Source organism: Lissotriton vulgaris, chromosome 3_1, assembly GCF_964263255.1.
Source record: "Lissotriton vulgaris chromosome 3_1, aLisVul1.2, whole genome shotgun sequence".
Lineage (NCBI taxonomy): Eukaryota > Metazoa > Chordata > Amphibia > Caudata > Salamandridae > Lissotriton > Lissotriton vulgaris.
Window position 1 is genome coordinate 45,341,442 of NC_141689.1, and position 25,899 is coordinate 45,367,340.

The window sequence follows — 25,899 nt, forward strand, 5'->3', positions numbered from 1 at the left end:
CTCCTAGAAAGTACAACGCGTTCTTTAAACAAACCAAGCCTCCAGCAGCCCGGGAAAACCCCCTGCTTTTGTTTTGATTTGCACAAGAACTCCTGGAGTCCAGAAAGAACTATTAGTTCTTAGTGACATCTTATGTCCAACCTTCCGTCAAACCCGGCACCTTTCAGGTATAAATATACCAACGTTGCCTTAAGCAAACACACGGTGGTTTGGAGCAGAGCGGCTATCTACTTGCCCGACGCCCAGCTGATGCGAGACCCGAAGGAAGCCGACCCTCCCCTTTGAAGCACTGAGAGAGACGCTGTCTTTTCTCCTGCCGAGAAATCCAGCTCCGGTGTTTCTAGTCACCCTTGCGGGTTACAGGGAGATCGAGTCCTGAGAGAGAGATAAAAGACCTCCTTCATTCTAGAACCAAGGTACGGAGCTGACTAAATCCTTAAGAGAATTCTTGATTCAGATTCTTGGCAAAAAACCAACTTAACTTAAACTGCAACTTACTTACTCCTTCCCACGTATTAGGCTTAGGTCAGGTACACTGGGGTAGGCGTATCTTAGAAGCACCAGTTGAGTACGTTAGTCAATGTTTTTATGTATGTATATATTTTATCCATTTTAAAGTATCATATGGCTAAGAAACCATATCAATGTTTTTACAGTATTATTTCATAATACTACTTTTACTGTACGCACTTTACTTCATGATAAGTATTGCAATTGTGGCAATTCATTTCTCTTGCATGAGAAAGAAGACTGCTCAATAAATAACAACTTTTATTGAAAACACCCGTCTCACTATTACTCTGCACTCTGGTGAAACTAAGCATGCGCGATTGACTGAGTGAAATAGCTGTCTATTGTTTTCACACGACTCTAGAGATATACTCTTTATTCTGAGGGAGCAAAGTTGTCATGTTTATGCGGTTGTCAGAAACTAATCCCTTCTTGTCTACATCAGGACGGTTAAGTCTTTCCTGAACATTCGAGAAAGTTTCTAGTGACCTCTGAGCTAGCTGGCAAAACTAATTAAGTCTAATATAGTCAGTAGAGACCTAGATGACCTCAGTCCTACGTCTACACTGCTGTTTATATTATTCCAATGCGCAGAGACTATTGGGAATATAGGAACTACACTACAGGAGGGGGGCCACGTGGCCCCCCTCCTGGAGCCTTGTGGTGGCCCTGGGGACCGCCACCCCCCAGGGCCGGCTCCTGCAGTGTCCCGGGGTGCCTACCCCGGGACACTGCTGTTTGCTATGGTTTTTGAGAGAGAGAGCAGGAAACCTGCTCTCTCTTTCAAAAACCAAAGCGGATTCCTTTTCTGCATGGGGAGCAGCATGTTAGCTGATCCCCAAGCAGAAAAGCAATGCTGGCTTCCGCAGGATGCGGGGAGCCGGCAGGGACTGTGGGGGGTTTGGGGACCCCAACGGAGACGGACAGGTCCCGGGGGATGGGGTCCCCGTGGCCAGAAGTGGCCCGGGAGAAGGGCCACGCGCCCCCCTCCCCAAATAGTAAAAAAAAAAAAAAAAGAAAGGATGTAGGCTGGCCTCGGGGGATTGGGTCCCCGGGGACTTAAGTGGCGTGAGGAGGGTGGCTAAGCAGCTCCCTCCTTAAAAAAAAATGAGCAATGCCCCGGGGGATGGGGTCCCCGGGCCTGGATTAGCCGTGGGAGGGAGGCCACGTGGCCCCCTTCCCGTTAAAAAAAAATATATTTACTTTTTGGGGGTCAGGCCCTGGGGGATGGTGTCCCCAGGGTCCAAAAAAAAAAGAAAAAGAAGGGAGGGCTACACAGCCCCCCTTTTAAAAAAAAAATGGGATCAGGGAGGAGGCCATGCTCCCTCCCTACACCACTCTGCAAACACGCCACCTGGTGCGTTTGCAGAGGGGGAAGTAATTCCCCTTGAATACTGGGGGTCCCTGGGGGCCAAGTAGCCCTCCATGAACCTCCAGTATGCCCCAGGGGGTTGCGTTGCAACGAGGTGTAATGAGGCCATGCCCCTTTTTAGACCTCTCTGCAACACAGCCCCCTGGCGCGTACTGGAGGTTCCTGGTGGGCTAGTTGGCCCCCAGGGACCCCCAGTATGCAAGGGAACTTAATCCCCCAACTTAGAACACGCTACGGGGCGCATTTGCACAGTGGTGAAGGTAGGGGGTGGGGCTTGAGGTGATATGTGTGCAAACATGCCCTGTGGCACGTTTTAAAGCAGCTCCCTGGAGCATACTGGAGGTACCTGGTGGGCTCATTCGCCCACAGGGGACCTCAGGATTGAAGAGAAATTAATTCCCCAACTTAAAACGCGCCACAGGGCCTGTTTGCACACATGTCACCTCAGGCCCCGCCCCCTTCCTTTACTATTGAGCAAAATATTCCTCTAAAATCAGCTGAACTACGAATTCCGATTTACTCACCTGTTATCACGAGAGACGTCAGTGCTGCATCTTTGAGCCCAGTACGGACCCTGAAAAGTAAATCCAAATGTACTTACCAGTAACTTGTATTTCCTTCCATAGGAATCTATTGTGTGGTTTCACCAGAAAAGTTTCGAAGTGTCTACTTTTGAAATGTACAAATATTCCTCCAAAATCAGCCCAACTACGAATTCCGTTTTACTCACCTGTTATCAGGAGAGACCTCAGTGCTGCATCTTTCAGCCCACTACTGATCCTGAAAAGTAATTCTAACCATACTTACAGTAACTTGAATTTCCTCACATAGGCTAACATTGACTGGTTTCACTTGGAAATTCTTTTAAGTGTGGAGTTTTGGAACTTTAAAAAATTCCTCTAAAATCAGCCAAACTACGAATTCCAATTTACGCACTTGTTATCAGGAGAGACCTCAGTGCTGCATCTTTCAGCCCCGTACTGATCCTGAAAAGTAATTTTAACCGTACTTACCAGTAACATGAATTTCCTTCCATAGGATATCATTGCCTGCTACATAAAATATATATAAATTTAAAAAATATATATTACAATTTCAATATTTCTAAAAACATTTTTTTTCAATTTATATTAAAAATATGTAATGTAATTTAAAAAATGAAATATCTAAAAATAAATACTTTAAACCTGTAGTAAATCAGTATAAAAAATATAACAATTAATACATTTAAAAATGATCATTTACAAAACCTTTGAAATTCACTGAAAAAACCATAGGTTTCAGCCACATTATAGTTAGGAATTAGCATTTAAAAAAACTTTAGAAATTCACTGAAAAAAACATAGGTTTCAGCCTCGTTATAGTTAGGAATTAGCATTTAAAAAACCTTAGATATTCACTGAAAAAACCATAGGTTTCACACGTGTTATAGCTATCTGGACATTTCACTCATACAAAACCACTGAAATTCCCCGGTTATAGTTAGTTCAGCTAACTATAACTTGCGTGCCCGCAATGCACTGCTGATGACGTCACATATTACATCACTCATGACATGGTCAGTGACATTACTCATGACATCACTCATGACATCACTGATGATATCCCTGATGACATCATCCTTGTGAAAGAGTGGCCGACCTCCTCTCACCCTAATATAACCTTTGATACATACATACAAAAATAGAAACTAAAATTTTCAAAAAAATGGAGATACCAATACCAGTTACAACAACCTATTCAGTAATTCCAACATCTACATACACATCCACTCATTCACCAACAGTTCTATATAGTCACTCATACATGTACTCACTCATCATATGTACTCATACACCTATACATCCTGTTACACACCGATACTCATCCATAGAGTTACTCACACACATACTCACACATGCAAATAAACATCAATTTATTTGCATATACAACTATACACACACCACTACACTTACTTCTACAGAAACATACACATATTTACTCTCTTAAACAATCACTTATAGAAACACATACTTATTTATACAGGAACTCTTCCAATCTCTCACTCTCACATATACTCACTTATATACATCACTACTCACATGTACTAGTTTAAAACATATGTAGTTACTCATAAATATACTATTGAGACAGTCATTCACTTACTAACATACCCATACACACTCATCCACCCGTACAGTCCTGCACACATGCTGTCTTCAAAACACATACAAACAGTGAGTCAGTCATTCAATCATCTATGCACTAAGTAATACCCCCCACCAAACCATACAGACACTCATACTGATACTCAATAAACCAAATAATAACCAATATAGACACTCATGTAGATATATATATATATATATATATATATATATATATATATATATATATATATATATATATATATATATATATATATATATATATATATATATATATATATTCAATGAAAAAACCATTGGTTTTAGGCCATATATAGTTAGGGATTTGCATTTACCAAACCTTATTTTACTCGCATAAAACCATTGAAATTCCATATATAGTTATAAGCGCTAACTATATATCGCGCACCCGCAATCCACTGCTGATGATGTCACATATTACATCATTCATGACATGGTTAGTGACATCACTGATGACATCACTGATGACATCTCAAATGACATCACTGATGACATCACTGAAAACATCTCATTTGACATGACTGATAACATCACTGATGATATCATTCATGTGATAATACCATGAACCTCTTCAGACTCTAATATAACCTTAGATACAATCAGTGTAAACAGACAGTCACAGACTGTCACTCATCCATGGAGTTACTCACACACCTAGTCAGTTATGCCAAAAATCAATCACACCTCCATTTTCTCAACTATACAGTTATACACACCTTACTTATTCAAACATATACTAACACATATTTACTTTACTCTCTTATACACTCTCTGATACATGTTCACAATGATCCATACAGCCACTCACACATTCACTGGCTCTTATGCACAGTTATTTATAGATGTCAACTCTCACATGTACTGTGTTTTACATATGTACTTAATTTGACATGTAGCACTGAGATATCCATTCACTCACTAATACACTCATGCACAGTCAACCGCCCATACAGCTGTTTGCACATGCACTTTTGAATCTATACATATAGTGAATCAACTACTCACACATCTATGTACAGAGTCACACACCTTCCAGCCACCCATACACACACACTCAGTTTCCCATACAAATACTTGGACAACCAATCAATAACCCATACAGTTACTCATATAGCTACTGATCAACATATGCAGCAGTTTGTAGAACAACAGATATAATGATGCACAAATTAAAACAGTTGTCACTAACCCATGCACTCAGTGAGACACATTTAATCACTCACTCAATCAGTCAGTCATGCACCTAGTAAATCCTTCATCCAGACACTTATATATCCACTCATTCTTCAATATGTAAAACATATTTTAACTTTACAGAAACATACAGTCACTGGATGTTGTAATCAGTGATGTCATCAGTGATGTCATTTGAGATGTCATCAGTGATGTCATCAGTGATGTCACTAACCATGTCATGAATGATGTAATATGTGACATCATCAGCAGTGGATTGCGGGTGCGCGATATATAGTTAGCGCTTATAACTATATATGGAATTTCAATGGTTTTATGCGAGTAAAATAAGGTTTTGTAAATGCAAATCCCTAACTATATATGGCCTAAAACCAATGGTTTTTTCATTGAATTTTCAAGGTTTTGTAAATGCAAATTCCTAACTATATATCCACTATAACCTATGGTTTTTTCTGTGAATTTCATTGGTTTTTTAATAGCAAATATGAAAAGCTTTAAAATGTCAAGTACGTGATAGATAAAAACATTTTCGTATTTATGCACGCTGATGTGCTTTGAACGCTGCCCCCCTCCCCTCTTTTCTCTTAGTAGTACTCTCTCTTTGCAGATAGTGAAGAGTAGTTAACGCAGGCCTTTACCCCCGTTGTAATCCGTCCTGCCTGCTTGTCTCTCCATTTGATTGATTATTATCCAAGCATTTACTGTTTTTCAATTGATTCGCTTTGGTTCATTCTCTATTTACAAACAAGCACAAAGTCGCAATACTCTGTTTAGTCTTTGCAGATCGTGAAAAATCGTGTAAAAAAATAAAAGTAATCGAGCAAAATCAGTAGGCCACTAATTGGATCTCTTTTTGACCTCGCTAAAATAGAAATATTATAAACAACCCTTCATGAGAAATACGAAAATAGTGAGATGAACTGAGCTCCACACCATGAGGGCTGCAAGACAGCTCGGCTCCGTCACCCACCCCGCCCAATATAACGACAAACCCTATGCAAATATTAAAAATATAGACAACACACCAGCAAAGAAACAGGGTAAAACATTTTATTAAATAACTATTTACATAACGTTGGTTTATAAGATGATGTCAGTAGTGGACCGATGTGTGAATAGGTCGGAAGCAGCACAAGGCGCCAAGATCCGGATGGAAAGTCCTGGATGTTGGGTGCCATAGTTCAGAGTTCTGAGTTTGAGCCTTTTTCAATGCCTGTGCTTTGTTGTTTCCCCTCCATCAAAAACAAAAAAAATATATAAAACTGTGCAAAAATACAAAAAAAACAAAAAATGTTTACAAAAGCAGTGCTTGTAAGACTGTCTGAAGCTTATTTCCACCTACTGCAGCTTCACTATTCTCAAAGTAAGTGAGGGTCGTTTGTGGACCTGACTGCATTTGAAAACAATGTTATATGGTACCGCCCTAAACCGCTTGACGGAGGCCCCCGAGGGGCGGTGTGATGGCACGGACTCGGAGAAGACGCTTGGCTCCGACCCCCTCCCCAAGTCTTATAGCACTGGTGTAGCCTGAGATCGCCCCCGACATAGGCGGCCGGCTCCCGGGGTCCGGCGGAACTTTTTGCCTTTTGATGACTCTTCTATTCTGGACTTTGTCCCACAATCCGTTTGACCTGAAGACACGCTGTAGTGGGGCGCCCCTTTACCGTTTTAGTTGCCATTCCGCCCGCTTTTGCTACACTGTGCCTCTTCCGCCATTCAGCTGTTTACCGCCCGCTCTTGCGACTACAGCGTCTCGCTCACCATGTAGTTAAGTTGCTCCCGCTCTTGCGGTGCAGCGATAGGCGGCTGCCACAGGACTCTCAAAATGGCGGCCGGCTCTTCGGTTTTGGGCCTGGTCCACTAAAATGGCCCTGGGACACCTTGGAACTCGGACGCTTCCCTGATAGGGCTTGGGTCCCATTCTCGAAAGCGTCCCCTCAGCCGTGAAGATTCTACAAAAGTCTTGGGGGCCCCCGACTCCCGCAGGCTTCTGGTGGGGAGCGGCTGCCATGTCTGCTCGTGGAATGGCCACGACGGAGCTACGAGATGGTAGTGCTCTCATGCTGACGCCAGCTTTAGTCTGAAACATCCAGAAACACTGTAGACTACCAATTCGATCAGTTCCGGTAGCGCCCCAACATGACCCGGAAGAGAAGAACTTGCCCTCCCCTCTTTGACTGATGGTTCTTGTTGCCTGTCCCCTCTGTTGTCATTTAACAGAACTTTTTGGACTGCTGAAAGGGGTTGTGTTCCGAACGCTGGTTGGTGGAGACATTTTGACTATATTCTTGACCTACGTTGTCGCGTAATGCGTTATATGACACGCCGCGTTAGCGCACCCGGAAGTGATCCGGGGCGCGGCGCGCAGCGCGTAACGTAAGCATAACAGGTCATGTGACTTGTTAATAAAACTTTTCATTGGTTCATTTTACTTTTGTTATTTTAATGATGAAAAGCTTGGTCATATGACCTAAAAATTACGCTTTTTATTGTTTTCGAACATTATTTTTTTTAAAACATATATGTTATAATATTCCAGGCTAATGTACTTTCCCGTAAAATTTACAACTGTCCTGCAAGTAAAATATATTCCTTTTTCGAGAAAAAGGGCGTTTCTTCGTTCCATGACGGAGCCGTTGAGTAAAAGAGACTGGGCCTGCTGTCTTAGTCGCCGATACGCCTGATTATCAGATTCTTATCGATCACTTTATGTTGCAGGAGTGGAAAACACAACTGCCCTTGACCATTTATCTTTACTACGTTCCTACATATTATACCTTTTATCCGTCATGTAATTGGACTGCTTTATTTCACTTGCCTTTTACTGATTCGAAAACAGTGACTAAAAGTAAAAACTTTACCAATGTAAATACTACTACCGTGTTTGATTTAAAAACCTTTATTGTGAAAATGTCAGTATACAAATACGGGCCTATAACCACCTGGGCCGGCCACGGAGCAAACTGAAATCGTATATGATGAGGAGACATTTACACTGTAGAGGAACGTAACGAGCGGGCCATTAGGTTGCAAGAACTAAGGTGTCTAACAGTTGCGGAATCGGTGGACGTACATTTTGTAATTAAAATAAGACAGGGCCACTTACAATAAAATTTTCTAGATATACATTTGCGGGCAAGGAGTTACGAGTCCCATTTATACCGGCGCCATTTTGGGCGAGGCCGGGCAGGTCCAAGATATAGTCAAAATGTCTCCACCAACAATCGGCCAGACCAGAACCCCTTTCGGCCCTTTATGCTACAAGATGGTGTCTTCCATTCAGAAAATATTGTTGGCAGCATTTTGAAAGGAAAGATAAACAGCCGTTCTCCTAGTGAGTCTCACATTGTTACATTTAGGAAGAATGTTGAAGAGTAATATGTGGAAAATCTGAAGCCATTTTTCTACAAACTCTCAATCAGCCTAAGTCATGGGCGATCTTTGTCCACACCAGGGCAATAGTGAAGCTGCAGCAGGTGCAAAAGAGCTTCAGACAGTCTTACAAGCACTGCTTTTCTAAACATTTTTTTGTATTTTTGCACAGTTTTATATATTTTTTTTGTTTTTGATGGAGGGGAAACAACAAAAAACAGGCATTGAAAAAAGCTCAACAGTGCAGGGCGCCTTGTGCTGCTTCCGACCTATTCACACATCGGTCCACTACTGACATCACCTCATAAGCCAACGGGGCACCCCACACTGACTTTCGGCGCAGCATTGTAGGATGGCCACACCAGTGCCGCAACTTGCTGGACACCACCTCGGTGCCATCCGGATCTCGGAGCGTTCGAGTCACTGTACCGCAAGAGTGACCGGAACTCAGCTGGTCACGCCGTCTTTCGGCGCAGCATTGTAGGATGGCCATACCAGTGCGCCAACTTGCTGGACACCACCTCGGTGCCATCCGGATCTCGGCGCGTTCGAGTCACTGTACCGCAAGAGTGACCGGAACTCAGCTGAACACGCCGTCTTTCGGCGCAGTATTGTAGGATGGCCACACCAGTGCAGCAATTTGCTGGACACCACCTTGGGCAACAGTGAAGCTGCAGCAGGTGCAAATAAGCTTCAGATAGTCTTACAAGCACTGCTCAGAACTCTCAACTATGGCACTCAACATCCAGGACTTGCCATTCGGATCTTGGCGCCTTGTGCTGGTTCCGACCTATTCACACATCGGTCCACTACTGACATCACCTCATAAGCCAACGGGGCACCCCACGCCGACTTTCGGCACAGCATTGTAGGATAGCCACACCAGTGCGGCAACTTGCTGGACACAACCTCGGTGCCATCCGGATCTCGGCGCGTTCGACTCACTGTACCGCAAGAGTGACCGGAACTCAGCTGGACACGCCGTCTTTCGGCGCAGCATTGTAGAATGGCCACACCAGTGCGGCAATTTGCTGGACACCACCTCGGTGCCATCCGGATCTCAGCGCGTTGTGCTGCCTTCGGCCTATTCGCACATCGGTCCGCTACTGACGCCGCCTCACGTGCCAACTGATTTTCTACGCTTTTTGTAGCCCTATGCCGCATAACAGGTCATGTGACTTGTTTATAAAACTTTTCATTGGTTCATTTTACTTTTGGTTTCCTAAAGATGGAAGGCTTGGTCATATGACCTAAAAATAACACTTTTCATTGGTTTAGAACATTTTTTTTTCCCAAACGATGAAAGCCCCATCTTGTTTCTGGATGTTTCAGACTAAAGCTGGCGTCAGCATGAGAGCACCACCATCTCGTAGCTCCGTCGTGGTCATTCCGCGAGCAATCATGGCAGCCGCTCCCCACCGGAAGCCTGCGGGAGTCGGGGGCCCCCAAGACTTTTGTAGAATCTTCACGGCTGAGGGGACGCTTTTCGAGAATGGAGCCCAAGCCCTAGCAGGCAAGCGTCCGAGTTCCAAGGTGTCCCAGGGCCATTTCAGTGGACCAGGCCCAAAACCGAAGAGCCGTCCGCCATTTTAAGAGTCATGTGGCAGCCGCCTATCGCTGCACTGCAAGAGTGGGAGCAACTCAACAACATGGTGAGCGAGACGCTGTAGCCGCAAGAGCGGGCGCAACTCAGCTGGATGGCCGCCACCTGGGGAGGCCCGTTCACGCCGCCTCGCCCACGCCCCCCCCCCCCCGGGCCGCCCCACGCCAATTTTCGGAGCAGCATTGTAGGATACCAAAACCAGTGCGGCAGTTTACTGGACATCACCTGGGTGCCATCAACATCTCAGCGCGTTCTGCTGCCTTGGGACTATTCGCACAACAGACCGCTACTGACGAGGCCTCCCCCCGCCCCACCCGGGACGCCCCACGCCAATTTTCGGAGCAGCATTGTAGGATACCAAAACCAGTGCGGCACCCAGGCGACATCACCTGGGTGCCGTCCAGAACTCAGCACGTTGTGCTGCCTTGGGACTATTCGCACAAAAGACAGCTTCTGACAATTGTTGCTTTTTTGGGTGAAAAATGTTTAAATGATTTACAGTTTTTGTTCCGTTCATTATAGTTAAAAGTTAATAAAGTTTTAAAATCTAACTTTGTTGGAGTGCTATATATGTTTAAAAAATCGGGTGAATGGGCCTTGAATCGGGTTATTGTCATGTGTGGGCTTTGCAAGTGTACTGCTACAAGATCGGACATTTCAAACTCAAATGCACGTTCTTTTTCTTACCTTTCCGAAGCATGGAGCGCAATAGCAGGCAGAGAAAGGGTGATGCACGTGTTGAACACTGCCTGGCCTGGCAAGTTGCTGGCAGTGCCACCCCCGCCCGCTCCTGAAAGAGGGCACACACACACCGCCGCCCCGAGTACTTCACAAATCTTTAAAAGACCATGCGCTTGTTCATGAGGCTTAAATGGTTTATCACCCCTTCTAGAACCCCTGCATCGACTCTCTGACGTTTCCTGGAAGAATTAGCACGTAACACAATACCAAGCCCTGTCAGCTGAAACCCCCGAGAAATCATGGGGCATATTATCAAGGGGGTTTATTTCCGCTTTTTGCGCTTTAAAAGCCCAAAAAAAAAGAGATAAAATTATCTCCCTATTACCAAGCTGTTGCTAACACCAGTTAGTGACATCTAAAAGGAGATATCGACCATCTTGGGCCCCGCTTTGCATATCAGTGATATTTATCACTAATGACATGCAAAGTGGGCGTGCCAAGATTTTAGCGACTGGAAACAGTCCCTAACCATCGCTATCTCCTATTACCAACTTTTGGAGATATTCGCGCTAAGCGCGAATATCTCCAAAACCTAACACCTGCCCTGAGCAGTTTTAGCCATGTTATCCAATGGGAAGTGAATAACATGGCTAAGAGCATTTGCTGGATAATGCATGAATATCGCTGACTTTTCAACGATATTCATGCATTGCGGCCGTTTTTTATCGCATTTGCGATAAACCTTGCTAATAGCAAGGTTTATGTGCGATAAAATTCGCCGATGTGCGGCGATAATATTTGTCTCTGAACAAGTTAGAGACAAAAATTATCGCTAGTTGTTGGTAATATGCCCCCGGGTTTTTGCTTGCAGGAATCGGGAGGCGGGAGACTAGCACTGAAATCAGTAGTCTCACGCCTGAATCGGGAGGGTTGGCATGTCTGGATACTCTACAGCTGGGGCCATAAACTACATCCGCAGGGCTAGGTGATAGCCTAGGTCCGGCCTGGACAATCGGACACAGAGGAAGAGGAGTGTCAGAGGGTGCGGTAGTGAATAGGGTGAAAGGGAGGTGTCGGGCGGGCACAGGGTGTGATTCTCAGAGAAGAGCAGCGCAGATGGGGGGAAGTATATGGCCCATGCATGAGAGAAAGAGCGGGGGTGACCAGTGCGTGGGGGAGATGCTTGCGAGGGTGGGGAGCCATGCTGAGGATCGGCGGCGTGCAGAGAGTGGCCCTGGTCAAGGCATCTAAAATGGCTGCCGTGCACGACAAAATTGTGGCATTGGACAAAAACGCAAGATGGCGCAGACAATGTTTATCAATAAGGATTCATTTATAACAAAATATTTACTCGCAGTGACAAAATGGTGGTCAACACTTCCTGATTTCCATCGAATCGAACGTTAACAAACGTCACGCAGCAAAAAAAAAAAAAAAAGCTCACGCACAGAGCAGTTTTTAGCCATGTTATCCAATGGAAGGTGGATAACATGGCTAAGAGCATTTGCTGGATAATGCATGAATATCGCTGACTTTTCAGCGATATTCATGCATTGTGGCCGATGTGCGGCGATAATTTTTGTCTCTAAACAATTAAAACGAAGCACAAAATGGCGAATTCCCGTTTCGCTACCAGTTTGCGGCCCAGTTCGCGGCCCGTGAAGCGCTTCTACCGTGAAAAATCATTTTTTTTTTATTTTCCCCACGGGACCCTTTAATAACCCCAACAACATTCCTAGGGGGTCAAGAGGGGTATACCTAGCCCCCTTTCATTAAATTCCCCCTTCGTTTTTCTCCTCCTCTTGTCTCTCAATCCTACCGAGAGACAAGATGGCGGCCGCTCCGGACTGTTTAGAATGTTGACAGACACCGAAGAGCCAATCAGCTTCGCTTCGCAAAGTTCCGATACGCGAAAAGTTCGCTAACCGGATCGCTGCCCGGAGCGCTGTTACAGATATATATCTTGATTTAAACGTTAATTTCTCAAAATCCACTGAAGCACATATATTGAGACCTAGCAAAGGCACATCGGGCTAACAGTCCCTACAATTTTGCCAAGTTTCGTGAAAATCCATTCAGCCGTTCGGGCTAAAAGTGAGTCCAACCGCCCTATGGAAATTAACATGGGAAAAACGCGTTTTGGGACCCCCCTTTTTTCTCGGCCCCCCCTTGAGGAAACCCCCCCAAATTTTCAGGGGCTGCTCAGAAACAAAATGTGCCATTTTCCTGAAAATTTCAGCCGATTCCGTCCACAAACGCCAAAGTTATTAGACATAGAATTTTCAAAAATGCCATAGGGAAAAAATCCTAACTATATATACCTACTGGCGACCGCCAGTAGGTAATATATATATATATATATATATATATATATATATATATATATATACACACATATATACGCCAAGGTGCATTGAAGAATGAGTGGGTGTATAAGTGATTGAACATGTCTTAGTGAATGCATGGGTCAATGTCTATTCTGTGTGAATGTCTGTATCAGTCTCTCAGTTGCTGTGTAAGTGGCTGTATGGGTTGGTGAGTAGCCACATGAGTGTCAATATGGACTAATGATTGGTTGTCTGAGCACCTGTTTGGGTGCCCAAGTGTTTGTGTGGGTGGATGGGGGTGGATGGGGGTGTTTGTGACTTCCTGCATAGATGTGTGAGTGGGTGATTCACTGGATGTATGAGTTCATGTTCGCATGTGTGAGGGGCTGTATGGGTGAGTGTGTGTATGGCTGTGTTTGTGAGTGAGTGGATATCTCTGTGGTATATGTGTGAGTACCTACATATGTAAAAGGCAGAATATGTAAGTATTGAAGTATATACGTGACTATATGTGAGAGTGAGGATTGTGAGAGTGATGTATGGATGAGTGTGCTTGAGTCAGTGATCGTATAGAGAGTAAGTATGTGTTAGTATCTGCATGAATAAGTAAGGGGTGTGTGTATAACTGTTTAGGTGAGTAAATTAAAATGTGATTGATTCTTTGCATGTCTGACTAGGTGTCGGAGTAAGTGTATGGGTGAGTGGCAGTTTGTGAGTGTTTATATGGGTATATGATTGCATATATCAGTGGCTGTATAGATGAGTGACTACATGAATGAGTGACTGCATGGGTGAGTGAGTGGATGTGTGTACGTCTATGAATTAGTGAGTGGGTATGTACTAACTTGTAATGGTGTGTCTATGGTTTTGAGAATGGTAGACTGTAATTTAGAATGGTTATGTTAAAGGTTATATTAGGGTGTGAAGAGGTGCATCAGCTATTAAGTGGAGGATGTAACCAGTGATGTCATTTGAGATGTCATTAGTGATGTCATCAGTGATGTCACTGACCACGTCATGAGCGATGTAATATGTGACGTCATCAGCAGTGCATTGTGGACGCTCGAGTTATAGTTAGCTGTAATGGCTAAATGTCTCTGGTTTTATACGATTGAAATGTTTGCCTAACTATAAAGTCCATGAAACTGTGTTTTTTCAGTGAATTTCTGAGGTTTTTTTAAATGCTAATTCCTAGCTACAATGTCCCAGAAACCTCTGTTTTTTCCAGTGACTTTCAAAGGTTTTTAAAATGCAAATTTCTAACTATGTCTACATAGGTAGGCCATGTGCAGAAAGAGGAAGAAAGGCGCAGAAAGAAGCAAGAGAAGCGCAGAAAGAGGCAAGAAAGGAACAGAAAGAGCAAGAAAGGTGCAGAAAGAAGCAACCAAAGCTTCAAAAGAGGAATAAAGGTGCAGAAAGAAGCAAGGAATGTGCATAAAGATCCAACAGAGATGCAGAAACAGGCATACGTTGACTGTACCTTACAACAGACTCATACAAAGTAGCTTAATCACTAATCCTTCTCCCAAGATGTCTTAAACCTCACTTTTCTCTTGAAGGTTCACTATTAATCGACTTCTCAGAATGTTAGGCCTACCAAATATAATACAGCAATCCGAAGCATATCGCTGTTGTAAGCCTGACCAAGTTTGTGAGAATATGCATCTGTGTCTGTTTTTACCTAGTGACATGTTAACTGAAAACAAACATACAAATACTTGAATACCTGTGTTTAAAAAAGCATACTCTGTAAATTTGTGTACAAAAAGGTGTGTGCATTACTTTCTGCTCACAATACAGGGCACATGGGTATTCAATCGTATATTTGAGGGGCTCTATAACACATATATATATAAGACATGTCTGCCTGTGCAACCGAATGACAGAGCAGAACTGAGAAGATTTGACCACCTATAGGAGACGTTACCTGCTTTTTAAGCTACTATCTTCAGCTGCTTAACACATGTAAGAATACATATACAAGTAGACATATACCTCAGTCACAAAAGCACGCAGATCTTTAAACATGACAGCTTGCAATTCCCATTTGAGTACAGAAAGAGGTAAGAGTAGTTCAGAAAGAAGCAAGAAAGTTGCGGAAACAGGCAAAAGAGGTGCAGAAAAAGGGAACAGAGGTGCATACAGAGGCAAGAGAGGTGCAGAAAAAGGAAAGAGGGGTATAGAAAGAAGCAAGAGCAGTGCAGAAAGAAACAACAAAGGTGCAGAAACAGGTAAGAGGGGTATAGAAAGAGGCAAGAGAAGTGCTGAAAGAAGCAAAAGAAGTGGAGAAAGAGGCAAGAAGGGTGCAGAGGCAAGAGAGGTGCACAAAGAGGGAAGAAGGGGTGCAGAAAGAGGCAATAGGGGTGCAGAAAGAAACAAGAGAGATGCAAAAAGAAGCAAGAGAAGTACAGAAAGAAGCAACAGAGGTGCAGAAAGAGGCAAGAGGGGTGCAGCAAGAGAAGTAAAGAAAGAAGCAAAGGAGGTGCTGAAGAGGCAAGAGAACTTCGGAAAGAGACAAGAGAGTTCCAGGAACAGGCAAGAAAGGTATAGAAAAAGGGAAGAGGAGTGCAGAAAGAGGCAAGAAAGGTGCAGAAAGAGGGAAAAGGTGCAGAAAGAGGAAAGAGGGGTACAGAAAGAAGCAACAGATGTACAGAAAGAAGCAAGAGAAGAACTGAAAGAAGCAACAGAGGTACAGACAGAGGCAAGAGGGTGCAGAACAAGGCAAGAGTGTTGCAGAAACAGGCAAAAGAGGTACAGAAAGAAGCAAGAGTAGTGCAGAAAGAACCAACAGAGGTGCAGAAAGAGGCAAGAGGGATGCAGAGATTTGCAAGAGAGGTGCAAAAAGGAGCAAGAGCAGTTTAGAAAGAAAACAACAGAGGTGCAGAAGGAGGCAAGAGGGGTACAGAAAGAAACAAAAGAAATGCAGAAACAAGTAAAAGAGGTGTGGAACTAGGCAAGAGGTGTGCAGAAAGAGGCAAAAGAGGTGCAGAAAGAAGAAAGAGAGATGCACAAAGAGGGAAGAAGAATACAGAAAGAGGCAAGAGGGGTGCAGTAAGAAGCAAGAGAGGTGTAGAAAGAAGGAAACGGGGTAAAGACAGATGCAAGAGAGGTGCAGAAAGAAGCAAGAGAGGTGCAGAAAGAGGCAAGAGAGGTACAGACAGAGGCAAGAGAAGTGCAGAACGAAGCAACAGAGGTACAGAAAGAGGCAAGAAAAGTGCAGAAAGAGGCAAGAGAGTTGCAGAAAGAGGCAAAAGAGGTGCCGAAAGGGGAAATGGGGTACAGAAAGAGGGAAACGGGGTGCAGACAGAGACAAGAGAGGTGCAGAAAGAACCAAGAGAGGTGCAGAAAGAGACAAGAGGGGTGCAGAAATGTGCAAGAGAGTAGCAGATAGAAGCAAGAGCAGTGGAGAATAAATCAACAGAGGTGCTAAAAGAGGCAAAAGGGGTGCAGAAAGAGGCAAGAGAAGTGCATAAAGCAAAAGAGGTACAGAAATAGGCAAGAGGGATGTAGAAGGATGCAAGAGAGGAACAGAAAGAGGCAAGAGAGGTGCACACAGAAGGACGAGGGGTGCCTATATTTGCAAGAGAGGTACAGAAAGAAGCAAGAGAAGTGCAGAAAGTAGCAACAGAGGTGCAGAAAGAGGCAAGAGGAGTGTAGAAAGAGGCCAGCGAAGTACAGAAAGAAGCAAAAGATGTGCAGAAAGAGGCAAGAGGGGTGCATACATAGGCAAGAGAGGTGCAGAAAGAAGGAAGTGGGGTGCAGAAAGAGGCAAGAGGAGTGCAGAAAGAGGCAAGACAGGAGCAGAAAGAAACAAGGGCAGTGCAGAAACAACCAAGAGAGGTGCAGAAAGAGGCAAGAGGTATACAGAAAGAGGTAAGAGAAGTGCAGGAAGAAGCAACAGAGGTGCAGATAGAGGCAAGAGAACTGTAGAAACAGGCAAGAAAGTTGCAGAAAGAGAGAAGAGTGGTGCAGAAAGAGGGAAGAGGGGTGCATAAAGAGGAAAGAGAGGTGCAGTAATAGGGAAGAGGGGTTCAGAAAGAGGCAAGAGGGGTACAGAAGAGGCAAGAGGGGTGCAGAAAGAAGCAACAGAGGTGCGGAAAGAGGAAAGAGAAATGCAGAAAGAAGCAACAGAGGTTCAGAGGAGGCAAAATAACTGCAGAAAGAGGCAAGAGTGCAGAAAGAAGCAAGAGGGGTGCAGAAAGATGCAAGAGAAGTACAGAAAGAATAAAAAGAGGTGCAGAAAGGGGCAAGAGGGGTGCGGCAAGAGAAGTGCACAAAGCAGCAAGAGAGATGCAGAAACATGCAACAGTGGTGCAGAAAGAGGGAATAGGGATGCAGAAAGAAGCAAGAGAGGTGCAGAAAGAGCCAAGAGATGTGCAGAAAAAGGGAAGAGGGTACAGAAAGAGGCCACAGAGAAGTGCAGAAGAAAGCAAAAGGGGTACAGAAAGAGACAAGAAAAGTGCAGAAAGAGGCAAGAGAGTTTTAGAAACAGGCAAATGATGAGCAGAAAGAGGGAAACGGGGGGCAGACAGAGGCAAGAGAGGTGTAGAAAGAACCAACAGAGGTGTAGAAAGAGGCAAGAGGGGTACAGAAATGTGCAAGAGAGTTGCAGACAGAAGCAAGAGCAGTGCAGAAAAAAACAACAGATGTGCAGAAAGAAGCAAAAGAGGTGCAGAAAGAGGCAAGAGAGGAGCAGAAAGAGGCAAGAGAGGTGCTCACAAAGGGACAAGGGGTACAGCAATTAACAAGAGAAGTACAGAATATTGTAATAGAAGTGCAGAAAGAAGGAACTGAGGTGCAGAAAGAAGCAAGAGGGGTGCAGACAGAGGCAAGATAAGTACAGAAAGAAGCAAAAGATGTGCAGAAAGAGGCAAGAGGGGTGCAGACAGAGGCAAGAGAGGTACAGAAAGAAAGAGGGAAGAGGGGTGCAGAAAGAGGCAAGAGGACTGCAGAAAGAGGCAAGACAGGTGCAGGAAGAAACAAGAGCAGTGCAGAAACAACAAAAAGAGGTGCAGAAAGAGGCAAGTGGTGTACAGAAAGAGGCAAGAGAAGTGCAGAAAGAAGCAACAGAGTGCAGAAAGAGGCAAGCGAACTGTAGAAAGAGGCAAGAGAGTTGCAGAAAGAGAGAAGAGGGTCGCAGAAAGAGGGAAGATGAGTGTCAAAAGAGGCAAGAGAGGTGCAGAAAGAAGCAACAAATTTGCAGAAATAGGCAAGAAAAGTGCAGAAAGAAACAACAGAGGTGCAGAAGGAGGCAAGAGAACTGAGGAAAGAGGCAAGAGTGCAAGAAGAAGCAAGAGAACTGCAGAAAGATACAAGAGTGCAGAAAGAAGCAAGAGGGGTACAGAAAGAGTCAAGCAAAGTATAGAAAAAACAAAAGAGGTGCAGAAAGAGGCAATAGGTGTGTGGAAAGATGCAAGAGAAGTGCATAAAGAGGCAAGAGATTTGCAGAAACAGGCAATTGAGAAAGAGGGAAGAGGGGTGCAGAAAGAAGCAAGAGAGGTGCAGAAAGAGGCAAGAGAGGTGCAGAAAGAGGGAAGAGGGTGCAGAAAGAGGAAGAGGTGTGCAGAAAAAGGCAACAAAAGTGCAGAAAAAGGAAGAAAGGTGCAGAAAAAAGCAAGAGAAATGCAGAGAAAGGCAAGAGAAGTACAGAAACAAGCAAGAGTGTTTTTACACCATTAGTACCAATGTAACACTCACATTTAGCAATAAGCAAGAGGTGACCATTCTACGTTTGCAAAGGGCTGTCCACCACGCTATACCACTAGTCACTGCATATTTGGTAATGTTTGAGCCGTTTGAGCTAGAAACACGTTTTTTTGTTCAAATCTGCAGATTATGCAGCAGATGATGGATTATGTGGCAAATGTGGAAAATGTATAATAGTGCGAAAGTTGGTGCAGTGAAACAGTCACATAATTCCAGTGGCCCAGTTGATACCCCTTCCAAAAAATATTCATCCACCTCAGCTCCTTCCTGTAAAGTTTCAGGGTGAACCAGCAAGCAGGGGCTGAAAAAACAGGGGGGGCCCAAAACATAAAAACTCTATGCATTTTCCATAGACTTCTTTAGACATGGCAATAGCAAAACGGAATTGCACTAAATTCAGCAGGAAGCTAGATCTTGGTACGCAAATTATGCTTTTTGTAATTTGGGGTAAATACACCCAGTAGTTTTTGAAATATTAAGGGTTAAATATAATTGCCTATTTTGGCAGCTGGTCTCATGAGAATCCTGCGGGCATCCAGTGAGAGCACAAAATAAAAAATTGAGGCCTGTGATTGGTGGAGTGGTCTGTTTTTCTCGTGAGCCTTCATGCTCTCGCAGGAGCAAAAAGCTCCTGCGAGTCTCGAGAGTGCTCAGATGGGCTGGCGGTTTAGATTAAATTAGAGATACTGTGGAAATTAAGTAAAAAATTCTATTTAAGGAGGCAGTAGAAAGGCATGCTATCCCCCTAGATTTAGAAAGAAGGAGCCTCATTATGATGTCGGATGGATCGCAACCAACAGGCCATTGATTGCGGACCAACCAACATCTTGTGCTGCAGTTTGACTGCTGCATTATTTTTGCATTGCAATGCGCGGCGGTCGGAGGCAGCGGGCAGATGGACCTACTGACACTTCCAATAGGCTCAAGGAGCCCGTCCGACTATCAGTCGGAAGGTAATACCCTACAATAGGGCGGTGCCTGCTCAGGCACCTCCGTAGGGATTACAATGTCCCTTTCCTACAGCCTTTCAAACTGGGGAGGCATGGCAAGCAAATGAATAATGGATTAAACCCAGATCCTTGTGACTTAGGGTGAATATTTGCATTGTTCAGCATTCCGTTCATCAATTGTTCCTTTTGCTTTTGGTGATGTGATTGGGTGCAGACCAGAAATAGTTCACCTTGTTCTTGTTGATTTGGAGGAGACGGAAGACTGTTTGGGTTGTGCTCAGCAGAAGTGACTGAACTTGGAAGTGGGACAGACTGGGGTCCTCAGCTGCATATAAGAAACTGCTCTAACTTTACACAATTATAAATATACTTTATGAACTGTGTTAAGAAGTGTTAGCAAGTGCACTACTGTTGGTAAAGTTATTCTATTCAAGGTTTACTGAGTGAAACGCTGTTTCTACAAGTGTATATTTGTTAATATAAGTTCTGAGAACTAGAGCTTAGAATGTATACAGATATCACAAAATATTGTACAGTGTGTTAAAAAATGAAATGTTCAATTTCTATGTAGTTCTAAGTAAAAAGGCAGTGTTTCTGAAATTACAAAAGAAAGAATATGCAATGTGGTCATGGAAGGCCTATAACCATTAGAGTATACATATTATATTCCTATGAGGTGTTTGAGTAAACATATTGGTATTTCTAGAGTAAAACACTGTGCTCACTGTTAGAAAAGGTGTGTAAAGAGAAATGTGTTACTTTACAAATTATTATGGAGCCATGTTTGAAGATATGTTATAATTTAATTGTGAATAAGAAAATGCAGTATTTGAAAGATTGGAATTTGTTAGGAGAAAGGAACATGAAGTTAGTGGTACAGTACATAGCAACATGTGATTATGGGTGAAAAATGTAGAAGTCTTCAGAGAATATAGTGATGCGTCACTGTAATCAATTAGTAATCAGTATGTAACTTTACATTTCTTTTGTTTGAGCTTTTTCTTTTTTTTAGGAGAAAAATGGAACAGAAGTACTGAAAAGCAGAAGTATCATGTACCACAATGTATGGAGGAGAAAAACAGAAACTATTCACTTTGCAAGAAAGAGCAAATAGTAACTGTGTGGAAAATCAGGGAAAAACATAGTTGCACTACTGATGTTGTTCTTACTGCCTATGGTGACTTTTGTACCCTTGGAGAAGCTTGTTCTGCATAGGTCTACTTGTTTTTGATGAAAAAATGATTTGCTTGGTTAAACAGCAGAACAGTTCTTTATTGATTGACGATAAATACCTGGGGAGGGGTAGAATATGCCAGTTGAAAGAATGTGTAGTCAGCTGAAGAACTGCCTAGTTTGGCTGCAACAGCTAAGTTTGTCTTAGGTATTCTTTCAGAAGGACTGCATTTACAATACTTAAACATTCCTGCAAAGGATGTAACATGCCTGTTGTTTCTTATTTCCTAGCTGAACTCCTTTTTGCAAATTTTATAAAATTATAATTTGCATAGACTCTTTTGCCCCCAAGCCTGCTATAAAAAGACCATTAACGGAAATATTGTTTGGCCAGATAAGATGGCTGAAGCAAAGGAAAAGAAGACCTATACACATCAAAACCCAGTCAGCAAATAAAGCAGAAGGGGAGGAGATGTTAATGCCTGATAACGAGAGGGAGGGAAAAATGTAAAAAAATTGCTAAGGTTTGTTGTTTTACAGTTGTTGATGTAGTTTGTTAATGTAGTTGTTGTTTGTAAAAAAATGTCAATAAAATATTTAAACTTACTACTGATTTCTGAAGAGTTTATACACAATATTGTACAATGCCCATTGAAGGTTTTATCAAATTGAACTTTATTTAATCTTAAAACTGTTAAAATATACGGTATTCTGCTGTGTGATAAAAGAAGGTGCTGTTTCATAAAGCACTTATACATGCGGTATTCTGAGAGAAAATGTTTTTATAGAGGGATGGGTGTATAACAAAACTGTGGACAGTTTGTATGTAACATGTGGAGAGGTTTCAATACGGAGGTTATTTAGTTAAAACAGTGTTTGACTGGTACTGTTTAAATTATAGTTGAGTGTTTTGCATGCTGTATTTAGTATCTGCTGAGGTGTTAGCAGGGGGATGATTTTGTTAGAAAAGTGCTTTACTGTTATGAAGTAATGTATTGAGCCTGTATACACTTATAATAAAGGGAGCTCCTGAAACTGAATTATGTATAATCTGAGGCTTGTTACGGTGTGATAATAGAGGTGATGTTTCCACCAGATCCTTTTAAATACATCCCTTATCCTGTTCAGAAGTGTCAGAACATAGATAGACTTTTCTGATCTGAAGCAAAACTGACTATTCACTCTGGTGAGAGGCATGGGTCTATTAGTGAATCCTTTCACACCCACTGTTTAACCTGTACAGGCTTGTAAGCAGAGATGGTGAGCTGCCTCAATTGCGAAGCATTCGCTTGGTATGGGTTTATATAAGAAGAAGTTACTCTTTCATCAAACAGTATCACAACCAAAGAATAGCCTGTTTAAACCTGGTAGGAAAGGGTCCAGTGCTTATCGAAAACAGTCTACACTAGTGATGAGACCTTACGTGTGTTGTTACAGCACTTCCTTAAGGGATGGCCTTATAAGGCTCGTTTATCTAGTGAATGTTTATCATTTTGGGAGGTGAGAAATGAACTTTCACTTGAGGATGAACTGTTACTTAGGGGTGGTAAGTTTGTTCCTTCAAAATGTTCCATGATAAAATCATTATTTGTGTCATGAAGCACAATTAGGGATTGTTAAAACCAAGTGTAGGATCAAACAATCTTATTGGTGGTCAGGTGTTTGATCACTTTTAAAACCAATTTACATCCCATTGTGGTTCCTAGTATGCCTTGGGAAAGGACTGGGGTGGACATTTTTGGTCCTGTTAAAACTGTGGATGGTATTCAAAAGTATATTTGTGTCATCATGGACCATTTCTGCAAATGGCCGGAGTATAAAATTGTTGAGAAAGCTGATTCAGAAAATCTATTAAGTTTTCTAGGGGAAGTTTTTGCAAGAGTAGGTCTTTCTAAGGACTTAGTGTCCGACAATGGTGGGCAATTTATGGACGATTGTTTTAAGAAATTTATCAGTGAAACAGGGATTGTACATAGAACCACCTTGCTTTATCATCCTTAAGGGAATGGCAGCATTGAGCGCTTCAACAGAGTGATCAAAGGGATCATTGAACTAGCACACAGTATTGATAAAGACTGGGAAGATGAGTAAAAAAAATGGTTTTGCCCACAAATAAGTGCACTAAAAGATTTCATGGTCCATGAAAGATGTTAAGCAGTCTCTTGAGAATAAACAGAATATTTTGATCGAAAAGCAAGCTAGTGCATTTAAAAGGAGTATGGTCAATTTGCAAGTTGAAGATATGGAGAAAGTCAAGAAAGGGAGATTAAAACGCAAAGGTGAAAGCAAATATTCTGCCCCTCTTAAAGTAATTAAGATCCTGTGTAATTCTGCACTTTTAAGTGAGGGGAAAGTATGGAATGCTAATAGAATTGCTTTGTACAAAGGACAGGTTAAGGAAGTCGATGCCAAAGAGAAAACAAGCGCCTTGGCGTAGATATGACTGGATTGATGAGGATACTGTGGAAAAGCAGGTACCTGAGGATTCAATAAGTATTCAAGTCCAAACTTCTGGTGTTTATAGAGGTGATGCGAGCACCAACAACCTCTTGCAAGGAGAATCCAAATGTGTTGGTGGAGGGGAAGTGTCTTGTGGTAAATGTGTGTGTACTAAACAAAAAAGAATTGATGATTATATCACACATATTTACAATTGAACTGCGTACAAAACTCTTACACGTTATCATGTATTTTATTTAAAAAAAAATTATATCGGTATCTAGTTTACAATACATAATTAGGTTTACATGTTTACTTTTAATTTATTTATTTTTGTTGTGTTTTTGGGGTCATCTAACTGCAGAGTAACCTGGGTTCTAATGTCCTGGAGGGAGTAAATGACATTGACTAAGGATTAGGTTGTCTGACTCAGATAGATGGGGTGAGCAAATTGTATAGAGCAAATAACTGCTAAATCACAGGACATCTGCCATAGTTAAATTGTTTAGGGGACTCTCAAGATACCCAACATTCCTTGCATTTGATATTTATAGTCCGCAGGCTGGAGATGAAGACCTTGTACCCACAGAGAATTATTTTGTAAAATCATTGCTAAGGCTCCCACACAGTGTCCCCCTCTTGCCCCTGCGCTAAGACTCAGCCCTCAACCAATAAGCGAGCTCGCCAGATTGAAACAAATACTATATTGGGCCAGAGTCTGGTCTACTAAAGGATTAAACCACTTTATATCAGGCTGCGTGATGTCATTAGTAGACCACAAGTATCAAACTTGTGGTAGGCTAAGGTACATCAAAGAGTCACTGGCAAATTTGAGGTTGGGAGAATTCTGGTCAAGTGTAGTGTCTATTCCCTCTAATGTGCCTGATATCGTGAAAAAGAGATTTTTGAGTTGTCACGGAAACACAAATTAATTCATCTTTGGAGAAGCTTAACAAATGCTTTTTTAAACGTAAAGCCCGACTATAAATCCAAGGAATTTTTAGACTATCTTCAACTCCACTCTGCAGGAAATTGTATGTACAACTCGGATTGGGCACTCTCCCACTGGCATCTTTTGTGAGTAGTTGGTCAGATTCAAGGTTATATTCTAGTGTATGCCCTGCATTTGGCATTAGTTATAAAAATGACGAGTATGTACTATTTTTTTTTCTGGCATATGAACAACTCCGGTTAAAGTGGATTCAGCCACTATGCGTAACCCTGAGGATTAGGCATTTCTGGGAAGCATTAAGGATCTGCAAAACAGATACTAACCATATGGTTGTGTTGGCTGTGTCTACATTTCTCCAAGCGCCCTGGTTTAAAAGATCTAAACTGTCCAATACTAAGATTGAGTTGTACTTTCCATATTAACAACTGCACAAGCCACTTTGTTTGCCTGTTTGTATGGCTAGGCCGCTAGTTTGTATTAAATTATCTGAGGAATTACCATTGAGATTTGAATGTAAGAGCTTTTTATCTCTGGTTTTTATTTTTTTAAGTTTTTTATTATTGTTATGCTTTGATTTTTTTTGTATTGTCAATAAATGTAATGAATTCGAACTGACTAATAAATAAGAATAGACTTGAAGACTAAGATGTTTATCACATTCTAGTAACTTTTTTTAAACATTACTTTTCACGCCATAGTAAATGCGAATCTCTGCCTGTAGATTCAACATACCTGAGAGTTCCCATCACTCCACAGGATAGCACCTTCATAGACTGTGATGTCTCTGCTTCCTGGTGCAGTTGGGTCTATCTTTCCCACTTTTACCACCTGGAATTCCTCATCCTGGGATATCTGCACATTCTGGATGTCGTAGGTGGCGGGGGCATCTCCGTTTACATCAAAGAATATTTCTTCCCCAGCGGGTGTCTTAAAGCGAAGGTTTTGCAGGCAGTGAAGGATCTGAAAGATGAGATAATATTATTTGTCTGCTCACTTTTTTGTCTATTCCTGCAGGTTTTATGTGTTTTACTATTGTCGGCTTTCTAACTCGGCCCTGTTTACTTCCCTGTGCGCTGACAATTTGGACCAGGAGCGGTTTAGTCCCTATCAGACTTTGGTGCTCTCCACTGGATCCGTCTCTCTGGTAGTCAAATCTCAAAGGATGAAACATGTAATGAAAAGCATTTTTGCTCAAAGAATGACAAACGTAGGCTTAATTTTAAAGGTTTTCTTAAAGTAATTAACGGCCATGTGTACTAAGCATTTTCCCATTCCCAAACTGGCTGATTTGCAGAATTTGCCCTTTTTCAACTGGAAAAATGCTTTTTAGGATGTACAAAGCCCAAATTGCGATTTGGTAATTTGTAAACTCATCGCAATTTGGGTTTTGCTCTTCAGTATTTGGATGGGTGTGTTTAGGGCATCTCTTCAAAATACAGATTCGCATTGGTA

The 25,899-nt window shown here is 42.6% G+C and overlaps 1 protein-coding gene across 1 annotated transcript in view; it reads right to left on the bottom strand.

The window, feature by feature from the left end:
• The window catches only part of LOC147725906 (vomeronasal type-2 receptor 26-like), a 127,211-nt gene that overhangs the window by 26,546 nt on the left and 74,766 nt on the right, over nucleotides 1–25,899 (bottom strand). Inside the window, exon 3 of the mRNA XM_086963385.1 lies at nucleotides 25,180–25,407. Coding sequence (XP_086819511.1) covers nucleotides 25,180–25,407 — 228 coding nt within the window. The remainder of the gene's footprint in view (nucleotides 1–25,179; nucleotides 25,408–25,899) is intronic.